Source organism: Desmodus rotundus, chromosome 1 (genome assembly GCF_022682495.2).
Source record: "Desmodus rotundus isolate HL8 chromosome 1, HLdesRot8A.1, whole genome shotgun sequence".
Classification (NCBI taxonomy): domain Eukaryota; kingdom Metazoa; phylum Chordata; class Mammalia; order Chiroptera; family Phyllostomidae; genus Desmodus; species Desmodus rotundus.
In genome coordinates, this window is record NC_071387.1 from 51,673,115 (window position 1) to 51,685,382 (window position 12,268).

Consider the following 12,268-nt stretch of genomic DNA (forward strand, 5'->3'; position numbering starts at 1 on the left):
GCAAAAGCCTCCTGAGATAATTATTATAACTTCTACTTTGCAGGTGATGAGGTCAGGAAACTGGGACGGGGAGGGGGCGGCTAGTCCTAGAGACTATACAGAACCGGATACATGAGAGGCTCCAAGACTGGGCCTCATTTTCTCTGGTACGATAAAGAACTTCCTCCCTCCCTTCCTCCACCCCTCCCTTCCTCCTGCAAAGTAGTGCACACCCATGAACTTTTAGGGTCTTCTTTCAATTGCACCGGACTAAATTCTTAATAAGACAGGGATCATGAGTTTATGAGTCCTTCACTCTGGAAGTCATTCCACGACACTGCAAAGCCTCTGGAATGTGTTGTATGAAGTGAAGAGGGATACACCACAGAATAAGACTCGGGGTGTCTTATTCTGAGGTTTGGGAAGCCCACACATAGGCAAACAGCAGCAACACAACAGTGCTGCCACGCCCGGAGGGCTACAGGAGCCCCGGGAGGCACAGGCAGGTGTGCGAGGTAAATGGTTTGCTCCCTTCTCACCTGTTAGGGAAACGAAGGCGAAAAGGGTGGATTGCTAACAATGTAACCCAAGATATGTTAGAAAAAGGTAATGAAAGAATGAGGTGATTTAAATTTATTTACCTAATTACACCCTAAGGTACTTTAAAATATAAATATTTGAAAGCAAAAGATTGTTATACTGCTTTGCACAAAGCAGAAACGGCAAAGCCCGAAACTCCAGGCAGATGTTGGGTACTGCTACTGAGCACTTTTTTTTTTTTTTTAGAACTGGTCATTAAGCAGATGGCTTATAAGAATTTTAGAAGAACGTGGTAACTTCCATGAAGAACATGGCATAAATCAGCATTTTCCACTTTCTTCCTGGAATTCATCCAAAAAGCAAGGAGAGGAGAAAAATCCTGTGGACCGCGGGCTTCATTTTCTGTAAAATCAGGGGGAAGATGTGCTCTGCTGTCTCCACCTTCTGTGCGAGTGCTGCAGGAGCACTAGCGGGTGGTTGTAAGCCACGCGAAAAAACCCACAAACCTGCAAAGAGGGACAGGAGAGCCCAGGGACAGCACAGCTCAGAAAATGCTTGCAATAACAAACCCAAAGCAAAGGGCATTTTCTAAAATGCAAAAGCTTTATTCCTCCTTTTCTGCCTCTGCTGCTGCCATGGCGCCTGTGAAAAAGCTGGTGGCAAAGGGGGGCAAAAAAGAAAAGCAGGTTCTGAAGCTTACCCTTGACGGCACCCACCCTGTAGAAGACAGAGTCAGGGATGCTGCCAATTTTAAGCTGTTTCTTCAGGAGAGCATCAGTGTGAATAGAAAAGCTGAGAATCTCGGTGGAGGGGTTTAACCACTGAAAGAAGCAACAGCAAGATCACTGTAACTTCTGAGGCGCCTGTTTCCAAAAGGTACTGTATGTGAAACATCGCACCAAAAATATTTGAACAAGAAGAATCTCTGTGACCGGTTGCACATAGTTACTAACAGCAGAGAGAGTCGCAAACTGTGTTCCTTCCAGATTAACCAGGATGAAGAAGAGAAGGCAGATGAGGATTAAAACTCATTTATGTGGCACATTTTGTATGAATTCTTGAACAAAACTTGGGAACCCAAAAGGAAAAGCTTTATTCCTTGTTCTTAACATCTTGTGCAGGAAGAGGGGGGAGTAAGACTCGGGCAGCAATGCTTTTGGGACTGGGTCGTGTGGAATGACCTAAAGACGCACTCTGCGGCCGCACAGGAGGAGAGTGAGTGAGAAACACACAGCATGAAGACGACCACATCCTTCCCCACCACAGGAACGTCTTTCTTGCAAATTACTGTCCAGAAGTGTCCCTTCAATTGTGTGATGAACAACCACAATGTTAATACAAAGATATTGTTAGAAACGGGTAGAAAAAGAGTAGCAAAAATGTACCAACAGATATAACACACGCATCAGATACATGATGCCTTGGCACACGGAAAGGTCAAGGAAGAGAAGGGAACATCTCCATGTGCTCCTATGGAACTGTCTTGGAGATGTGTTATTAAGTGAGAAAATTGAGATGTAGAAAACAGATGTAGAATGTTGCCATTTAGGTATAAAAGCAGGGAAAAATAAGTTTCACTAAAAACTAACAAGAAGTCTGTTCAGTTAGCTTCATTTCCCTTTTTGGGCAAGGTTACTGGACTTGGCCATGAGAGCGAATCCAGGTATTCAGCTTATCTTGAGATCACATTCAACAAAGGTTGTATCATAGTTATTTCTGCAATGGATGGAAGCATGTGGCTGGGTGTGAGTACAGGTGGGTAGATTCTGAGCCCCTTCCATGACCACATTCAAGGGGTGTAGGTGAGGCTATGTAAATGTTGGAGAAAGAGTACCTCCTTGGCCTCTTTCTGCTTAATAAGTTTTGAATAAAAATTTGCCTACTAAATTTGCAAATAACACAAAATGGTAGGACTTACTAATATGACACACAAGAGAATTTTTACAAATAAATGAAATAATCCCTTAGCTCTAGTAAGGATCTAAAACAGCATGATAAGTGCACGGGTGGAATAAACACAAAAACTTGAACCAAAGCTGACAAAAATCACCTGTACACTAATCTAACTTAAAACTACATCATAGAAAAATACACATTTTTTTAGTTTTAATTGACTAAACAGTAAAGTAAAATGGCCCCTAAAACTTAATTGCAATTTATTTACATTATTGTAAGTATATTCTCAAAACTTCAGTGGCCACTGTCACTCTGCGCCCAGCACTTATCAGAACACATATGTTGTCCTATATTTAGTTTAGTGAAATATTTCAAAGTAGATTTTGAAAGGTGATATTTACCAGACTGTAACATGTACATACTCTTGGAGCCAGTATTTCTATTTCTACATTTCTAGGCATCTCATTTAGACATATTCATGTCACTGTGCAAGCTACATGTTCAAGGATGTTTAGTCAGACTCTTCTTGCAATAGCAAAAAAAAAAGTAACCTAAATCAGGAAGTCCTAAAAAACATCATGGTATATCCATGCACTAGACTACTATTCATCTATCAAAAGAACAAAAGAAATCTATCTGTACAGATTCAGGAGTTGCTACTAAGTGAAACCTTCAGCTTCAGGCTCCCAGTGTAATCTCCTTGTAAAACAACAAACCCACAGTGATGTTATTTGTTGGAAAATGCACAGAAAACTGCCTGAGAGAACATGAACAAGGGGTCACCTTTGGGGAGTGGGGTGAATGGTGAGAGTATAGGTGGACTCTAGACGCGTTTGTAGTTTTGATTTACATAGGAACATGTTAGGTTTTTGTAATTAAAGAAATAAAGACTTTTAAAAAAGGAAGGGTTGATTTGTGAGGTGGTGAGCTTTCTGTCACTGGGGTGTGCAAGCACAGGCCCAAGGAAGAGTGGGAGGTAGGGAGGGAAGAAAGTTGAATGAGATGACCTCTGAGTACCCTTAATATCTTGAGAGTCCTTGACCTACTCTGCTATCCCGCCCTCCTCTAACGTACCCAGGAGAAGCTCCAACAAGGCAAAAGAAAATAGAGTGTTTTAAAAATGAGATAAATCAAAGTAATTGACTGCAGAGACCTCATGAAATCCATTAGCAGAGGGAAGCAGCCAGTTCTGCCCGACACACACCACACACCGCTCCTGCAACGCAGATTGATTTTATTGCACTAAATTTGGGGGTGAGTGGCTGGACCGCTGTAAGTAAGGCCAGGAAGCTGGCATGGGATATAAAGTGCCTGGTAATTCAAGCCTTTGGCAAGAGCTCCCACGAGCTGATGGATTTCCTTCTTTCCTCCTCGGTCAGGTGGACAACACTGTCCTTGAGTTACCCGAAACTCCTCTTCCTTGCCACACTCAGTGCTAAGGTGACACCTGCCCTGCCAGCTTTGTGGCCAAGGGTACCTGTGCAAGCTCAGCCAGGCCTTTGGAAAGTGTGCTGTCTGTGTCTCAGGAGCCCCAGGGCCTGCCAGCTTCCTCCTGCCCCCATGCAGCAGTGCGTGATAAGCAGAGGTGGGATCACGCTGTACTCTCCTGCTTACCGTTTATTGGCCACAAACAGCACTTTCCCTGAGAGGGTTTCTCCTTCCTTGGCAAAGAGAGGAGTCTGAAGAAGGCACCGCACCTGGTACCAGTGAGTCAGAGGCTCGGTGGGCGCTGTTGACAGCCAAACCGTGACCCTGCAGGGCAAGAAAAAGAGTTGAACTCCAGTTACGTTCCAGGCCTGTGTTAATGTCTCAGACTGGCGACTTAGGTTGATGAATAATTTTCATTGGTTTTGACTCATGGAACCCTTTTAAAGTAATGACAGTTCAATTTATTGAGCAGTTATTAAGTGCTAGGTACTGTACCTAGAACTTTATGTATATTAGGTCATTAAATCTATAGAACAACCCTATGGAGTAAGCCCAGAGAGGTTAAAGGACTTGCCAATGTCACACAGAGGGCAACTGGAGAGCCAGGCTTCCCACCCATTGGCTTGGCCACTCTGTCAACCTGTATTTCTGAATCAAAGTTCGTGAGAAGCCCAGTGACAGAGTTAAATTGGGAACTGATTTGTTTGAGAAGTTTGAAATCTGCCCTCTTATTGTCTCAGGCCAACCTGTTCAGGGGTCTCGATGAAGCTTCCAGAAGCAAGAAAAACTACTGGGGCCCATGGCCTCCCCCGCCCTTCCAGCTCAGACGCCCTGCGCATGCCTGTGCGCGTGGGCGTGTTTAGATGGAGGCTCTTTGTTGCAAGTGAAGAAGGGAGAGCACCTTGCTGTGCTGTGAATGCTGAGCTCTCCTGCCCCAGAGTGAGGCAGTGGTTGTCGGCTTCAGGGAGGAATGTGCACAGTAAGTCTGAAGATGTGGGAGGAAATTTTATATAATTTACTAAGTAATAGAAACCACTTTTATATCAAAATATACTCATCTACATTATGGAGTAGAATGCAAATTTTCCACAGCTTTTTAAGATAACGCATTTAACTTCAAAGAAAGCTCTCCCTGGAAGCAGGCCACTTTACACTGATCTCTTTAACCTTTGAAGGAACAAATTCATTTCCTTGGAACATACTGGGGGAAAGCCTGAGGGGAAAAATGTATGGATTCTTTGCACAAACATGCTTATGTGGTGTAGGAATGACTTGCATATCATTTTCTCTCTGTCAGCCCAGACAAGGCTTCCAGGGATCCCCTCTTCCCCCCACCCCACCCCCAACCTCCAAAACACCTGAGCTCTATCACCGACCTGTGGGCACTTCTTTCCCAGCAGGTGCAGAGACAAGCCTGGGTATTTGTATAAGGAGTGGAGGAGAAAGTACTGCAAAATTTTCCTCTTGCCTGGTCATGTGACTCAGATCAAACCTCTTTGCTAAGCCGGGAAGAGAGCAGGGAGGTTAGGAGAGCAAAGATTTGGGGACGTGAGAGTGGCAAAGCCTTTACGAGCAACCCCAAACCTTACCAGTCAACTTATAGGTGGTCTTTCTCTCCTTTTAAAGCCCTGAAACTTTCAAACCTTTGCAAGAGGGAAAAGGAATGCAGGAATGGACAAGTTACCTGATGTTGCAATTAGCATGCATACGCCAGCCTGCCTGGTCATTAAAAAAGGGTTCTAGGCTGTGAAACTGAAGGCTGTGAACGGGAGAAAGTATGACTCGAGGCATTAACCCAGGCACCAGAGGTTCTGTAGTCAGGAGTGATGGACGTCAAGGCAGGGGTTGCCCCTCCCCTTCTATTCTGGAAAAAAGCCAGAGGGCTGATAAAGCGCAGACCCTCTCTCACTCCTCTACGTTAGCCAGAGTTGGTGTGACACCACGAAAAACAGTGGCACTGTCACGTCACCCTACCATCTAAAAGCCACATTAATATCAGTGCTTATTTTCTTGAAATGCATAGAAACCAGTATTGTTACTGTTAAAATTAATTTAAAAAATGTTAAAGTTATAATTACAATAGTACAGAACAGCACGGGACAGAGCAGGCGAAGAAGGGGGTGATACATACACAGATCCGACAAAGGCCACGTCAAACCAGAACGCCAGGCCGTGGATGAGGCCCGACTGTGTCATCTGAAACACAAAGGGGATTTCTACTCTGCAAGGAAACAAAAAGAAAGAGGGAAGATTTTCTTGTTGACACACATCCTAGATACACCTGTGAAATGAGTGGGAACATTCACAGAATATTTTCTTTTCCTCTTAAGTGCTTCTGCTTTGGCAGCAAGATTCTCTCAGTGTGATTAATGCTTGGGTGATGCTGCACATTTGAGACTGTTCCTCCTTGACAAAATTCTGCAAGCAACACATCACTGCTGCAATGACCCAGAACACCACTGGGTGAGTGGAGCATCTGGAGCTGGGCCTGCCTACTGAAGAGGGGGACAACCCAGGACACAGGTGACAACCATCCTTCAAGAAGCCAAAACATGGGCTGTGGCAGCTCCCCTACACAACTCTTCAAATGGAAAGGCTGTTCAGGCCTCCAGAAAATGAAGTGGATCACAAGGGGGAAACATCCAGCTCAGAAGGTCATTGCCATCGTTCATTTATTTTTTCAGGGAGGCAATTTAACTTCCCAGCAGGCTACAGCAAGAGTCATGCAGAAGTGGCCTTGGTTTACGCCAAATGCAGAATTAACGGGAATAGAAAGAATATTGGAAAAGATACAACAAAATCTAGATGCTGGATCTGCTTTAGTTGTGGAACCTTGGAAAGGCACTTAAATTCTCGGAACCTCAGTCTTTTCACTTGCTGAAGGTGACAAAGTATCTCTCCTACTCTCCTCACAAGTTCTTGTGAATGTCAAGTGAGAAAAAAGGTGTATGTGAGTGCTTTAGAGTGTTTTGCAAACTTTAAAGTGTTTTGCAATTAAAAGGTGATATTATGGGCCCATTGCTGGGCTGTATCGCTCCAAGGAGACTTACTTTAGTGAGTGCTCTAGAAATTTTCAAAGGAACTTGTACATTATTTGCATTTGTGCTGTCCCCAAAGGGCTAACTTCTTCGACTCTGCACCAGTCAGCACATTTCTAGAGGTTTCCACTGTACTTATCACATTGAATTTGTTGGTATTGCATTGTAATTACTACCTCCTGTTTTTGGCATTCCTCTAAATGGACAATGAGCTCCTCAAGAGTAGACTTTAAAAAATTACGTTTTGTGCCTGTGCATCACCAGCACAGTAGCAGGCATGCAGTAGGATCTCAATACACATTTGTTGAATCGGTGCACAAATGAATAGATGACATCTCAGGAAAACCAACACAGAGTTTTCAAAAAATGTCCTTGGGACACAGGGAGTAGCCCAGAGCAGTAAATGAAGCCCACTGAAGCCCATTTTTGTCTGGACCTGTGGGATTTATTACAGGTGTCCCCACACACCAGTTTTCTTGCTCCAAGCATACAGTACGGTTGCATTTATCCACTCACTTGAGTTCAGGTATGGTCTTGTGATTTACTTTGACCAATAAATGTGAACAGAAGTGAGATGTGTTGTTTCCAGGCATGAACTTTTATTTCCAGGACATACTGTGCCATGCTCCTTCCTTTTCCTCAGTAACTGGCATCACTGCAAACACAGGGTGGCACCAGCCTGACCGCTAGGGTGGGGGATGCTGGCAGAGCTAAAACTGGTGCACATTGGCTAAACAGTGTAGGGGAGAAAGACACCTGAGCTATTATAAGCCACTAAAGGATTTTTTTTTGTTACTGCAGCATGTTCTGACCTATTCTGACTGACCCCCTTTGTCCTGTGTGATCTCAAAATAGATGATGCATTGAGTCAGTCAGCTGCATTTTATAAAATCTGACTCTGCTTCCTCATTAGTCTAAGCAAATTATTACCTGGCTGGGTCTTGAATTTCTTACCCAGAAAAAAAAAATTAGAATATCGATCTTCTCAGAGAGAAAAGGACAAAATACTAGTGAAAGATTGCTTAAAGAGGATTCGTATTACCATCTGAGAAACGAGTCTTCAGTGCACAGCCTCTTTAAGTGGAGGGAAAGAGGGCAAAAACTAACATTTATTGAGCAAAATGAGCCAGTGTCTATAAAATATATAGCACAGTACCTAGCATATAGTAAGCACTCAACCAACTGTAGCTCTTCTTGTCACTATCATGGGCACTGGCCTGGGTGAGTGGTTAAAGAGCCCAGACTCTGGAGCTTTCTGAACAGTTCCAATCCTAGCTCTAATGACACATTAATTCTGTGACCTTACGTAATTTATTGTTCCACTCTGCCTCATATCTGTCATTGATAAAATGGACATAACAATAATGCCATTTGCATAGGATGGCTGTGAGAATTAAATGAGTCATATATTGAAGGCTCAGAACAGTGTCTAGTTGCATAAGTACAAGCTATAACTGTTTAATTTTTCTCATTCAATTCTTAAAATAATCCTATCAAGGAGGCATCATTATCCTTATTTTGCAATAACTGAAACTAGTGCTAATGTACCATCACTGTGTGTGACTCATAACTAACGTGTCTTCCCTGTGTGAGCAGCAAATCTCTGCACTAAAGTTTTGGGGCTGGGAGAGGCAGGGAGATTTAAAAATCCAGAGCAACAGTGAGTGGTACAAACCTGTGGAGATCTGCCTCTTCTGCATCCATAAAATTTACCGTGTACTTGACTGATCGAGCCATCAAAATCCTAATGTCAAAAGTGTCCTTGGGAAAAAAAAACCAAAGATATTATCTTTCTGTCAGGACAGACTGAACTCAAGCAAGACTGCAGTTTAGCTTTCTTCCTGAAATTTTAAGTCAGTAAGAGCAGGAATGTAGGAGGCATGAGCACAATGAGAATTAATAATGCAAGTTAACATTTATTTAGTGGTTACTATATGCCAAGTAAGTATTTTGTGGTTCACTAGGTTATGTCAATTTTCACAGATTCTCTGGAGCAGGCATTCGGCAGTTTTTGACCATTCAGAATTTACCTCTTCTCCATATTCCAAGAAGTTCTATGGGAACTAAGTTCACTGGACAATCAAGTTCTTATCTAAACTCATTCTGGGGCTTTTGCCCAAGTTATCAGAAAAAGGCAGGCTCTTCTTCAGGACTTAGAGATGTAAAAACCTAAGCCTGGAGTTTCTGCAGCCACCTTACTTCTCTGAGTGGGGATCTTCCCTAGAACAGAGTTCAATCAGAGAAAATGGAGGTAAGTGATGAGGATAGAAAAATCGGACTCCAGTGACATTGTCTGAACTTCTACAACAGGTCCCTGAAGAAAGCTCTATCTCTAAGCTTTGCAATTCCTGAGGGCCAGTAATTCCATTTTAGCTTAACCCATTAGAGTTGGCTTTCCTTCCACTTACAACTGAGTTTCAGACGATCCAAACTTCAAGTTGTCCTAGGTTACACAGCTAGGGGCCACAATTGAAACCCAAATCTGTTCAACAGCAAAGCTTTTCTTCTAAGCTATTTATTTACGATGTTTCCTCTTCAATTATGCCTTGGACCACCAGAATCAATGAAAGGATGTGAAGTATTGAAAAAGTATGAGGGCTGAGTGTGTGCAGGGGGTGGGGCTGAGCAGTAGGAGAATTAGAAGTTATTTATTGAAAGGCAGTCCTCAAATCTCCTTGCTTTCAACAGTATCAATCTGAGAGTTTTCTTAATTGATTGGGAGAGTAGAGCTAGATACTTGAAAACACAGTGCTCTTCTGTGATGGCTTAGCACAGAGCCTGGGAGCACAGTGTATTCCACGCTCGTGAGTGAGTGAGTGAGTGAGTCAACAGATAAACACAGGGGGAGAAAGCCTGTAGAGGATGCACTTACGACTATTGGCTGTCTGAAGTACTCATCCACTGCAGCACCTCGGAGACTGGACAGGTTGACCCCATAGAAGCACTGCTGGTACCTGAAATAGGCAGCACAAAGAATCACCGTGCATCTTGTCCCTCACCCGAGTCCCCAAGCCCAGCACAGAGGTGATGTGCAAAGCTCCCCACAGGTCCTCTCAGTTAGCCCTGGGACAAGTACGAGAACACGTGAAGGTCTTCCTACTGACCGGATTCCAACTGGGCAGTAGGGAGTGGGAGAGAAGAAAATGCTTTCTAAGAATCTGCAGACTTGTACTTGACCTGTACTTGGACTAGAGAGAAGGGAGGAGGTAGCTGAGGTAAAGGAAATTACTTCTGGGGAGACCACTGAGAAGGATATTTGGGGGCAGAAAGGCCTTTGGGCTTCTATCCTTGACTTCATGCCCCAAGGTGGCTGATGGATCTGTGACATGTCAAAGTCCCAAAATACAATCCGTGGGCCCTCTCATGATCCTAACGCAGAGCACAATTTTAGATCAAAGCCTCTAGACACTCCTGTGGTTTCAGAATACACATTTCCCTCCTCTGTTCTTCTGCAGCCACTGGCCTGCACCTGCATGATGGCATTTGCTGTCGTGGCCGACACTGGCAGTCACAAGTGAGGGATGGCTGTGTCTGGTGGTGAACTGCAGCTGGATCGTCACAGCCCACTGTGCACATTTCTTCTCAGTTCTGTGGTCAGCGACATCTGGCTCATAGACACCAGCAAGTGCTACAAATCCTGCCTCCTGCCTTCAGTGAGCTGGCTGTGAAGCATTCACCGGCACACCCCTGGCACGGGAGCACGGCAGTACTCTTTGTCACATTGCCAAATGGTCTTGGCTATTTAGGGAAGAGATCTAGCACCTGGATTAAGACTAGCTTTGTTCAGACTCTGCCACTGAGTAGCCGTGTGCCTTGGGCAAGGCACGTGGACTCTGTCCTAGCTTCCTTATTTCTAAAATGGAAATAATGAAATGCTCAGTTTGTAGGGTCTCTATGATGAAATGAGTTACTACAAGTAAAGCCCTGTGAGCAGTGCTTGGCATTTTGTTACTGCTGGGTGAGTGCTGACTATCATTCTCTGAACTTCACTTCAGGTCAGCACTGGGCACGAGGGCCATGGCTCCCACTCTGACTGTACCACAGGATTACTTGGAGGAGCTTGTTAAAAATTCAAATTCCCAGGCCCAACTTCAGAAAGGCTTGGGGCCTCACCACTAAAGACTGAAGGCCTCTATCCTGAGAATGAAAAGATGTGCATCTAAGGGTTTGTATTATATAGCCTGCGAGTCAGATGGGAATTTAATTCATCAAGTCTCCATCCTCCCCCAATCCCATGCTCACCAACATGAAGAAGAGAGAGAGACAAAAACAAATAAAACACAAAATAAACATTAAAAAACTGTGGTGCAGTTAGATTTTGATGGAAGGACCAGCCAAAGTAAGGCTCTAAATCAGGAGGCAAAGTCTCAGATACACCTATGAGAGGCAGGGAAGCATAATAATGTGAAGCCAAGAGTCAGTCCTCAAGCTCCAAGTGAAACACAAGCCCCACCACGCTGCTTTTAGATCCTGAAGGGCTTGTCCTGTTTCTCATCGCTGAGCCTTCGCTTGTTTTCCCTTCTACCTAGAACACCCCTTTCCTTCTTTCACCCTGTTAATTCCGACTCAGTCTTTATGAACCAGATCAAATATTTCCATTTAAAATATAAAACCCTGTGTTAAAATATTCAAGTGTTACCCAACTAAAAGCAGAAGTATTTTTTTTTATTGCTGTTCGATTACAGTTGTCCCAATTTTCTCCCTGTTGCTCTCCCTTGCCCTGTCCACCCACTGCTCCCACAGTCAACCCCAACCCCATTGTCTTTGTCCATGGGTCCTTTATACGTGTTCCTTGACTAGACCCTTCCCCTTCTCTCTCCTCTTATCCCTCTCCCCGCTCTCCTCTGCTCACTGTCAGTTTGTTTCTTATTTCCATGTTTCTGGTTCTATTTTACTCATTTGTTTGTTTTGTTCATTGGGTCCCACTTTGTTCATTGGGTTTTGCCACCTGGCTTATTTCACTAAGCATAATGCTCTCCAGTTCCGTCCACACTGTCACAAAGGGTAGGAGTTCTTTCTTTCTGCTGCATAGTATTCCCTTGTGTAAATGTACCATAGTTTTTTGATCCACTCATTTACTGATGGGCCTTTAGGTTGTTTCCAGAATTTGGCTATTGTAAATTGTGCTGCTATGAACAGTGATGAATCACACTTGATTGTGGCATATGATCTTTTAAATGTATTGCTGGATCAGGTTTGCCAATATTTTGTTGAGGACTTTAGCATCTATATTCATCAGCAATATTGGCCTGTGGTTTTCTTTCTTTGTTGTGTCTTCACCTGTTTTGGGGATTAGGATAATAATGACCTCTTAAAAAAGAGTTCGGGAGTCTTTCCTCTTCTTGAATTTTTTGGAAGAGTTTGAGAAGGATAGGAGTTAGCTTTTC

The 12,268-nt window shown here is 43.8% G+C and overlaps 1 protein-coding gene and 1 pseudogene across 3 annotated transcripts in view; one reads left to right on the forward strand and one right to left on the reverse strand.

The window, feature by feature from the left end:
- Positions 1 to 12,268, reverse strand: part of LOC112299563 (histone-arginine methyltransferase CARM1) — a 217,924-nt gene that overhangs the window by 10,524 nt on the left and 195,132 nt on the right. For 2 of the 3 annotated variants that reach the window (XM_053924192.1, XM_053924197.1), the window contains exons 8-11: positions 9,754 to 9,835; positions 8,557 to 8,642; positions 5,975 to 6,064; positions 4,030 to 4,167 (exon numbers count right to left, since the gene is read on the reverse strand). In XM_053924192.1, the coding sequence (XP_053780167.1) occupies positions 4,030 to 4,167; positions 5,975 to 6,064; positions 8,557 to 8,642; positions 9,754 to 9,835 (396 nt within the window). Of the gene's footprint in view, positions 1 to 4,029; positions 4,168 to 5,974; positions 6,065 to 8,556; positions 8,643 to 9,753; positions 9,836 to 12,268 lie in introns of those variants that run through there. The other variant, XM_053924200.1, reaches the window with a different exon arrangement.
- On the forward strand, positions 1,155 to 1,544 carry LOC112299799 (large ribosomal subunit protein eL22 pseudogene; annotated as a pseudogene).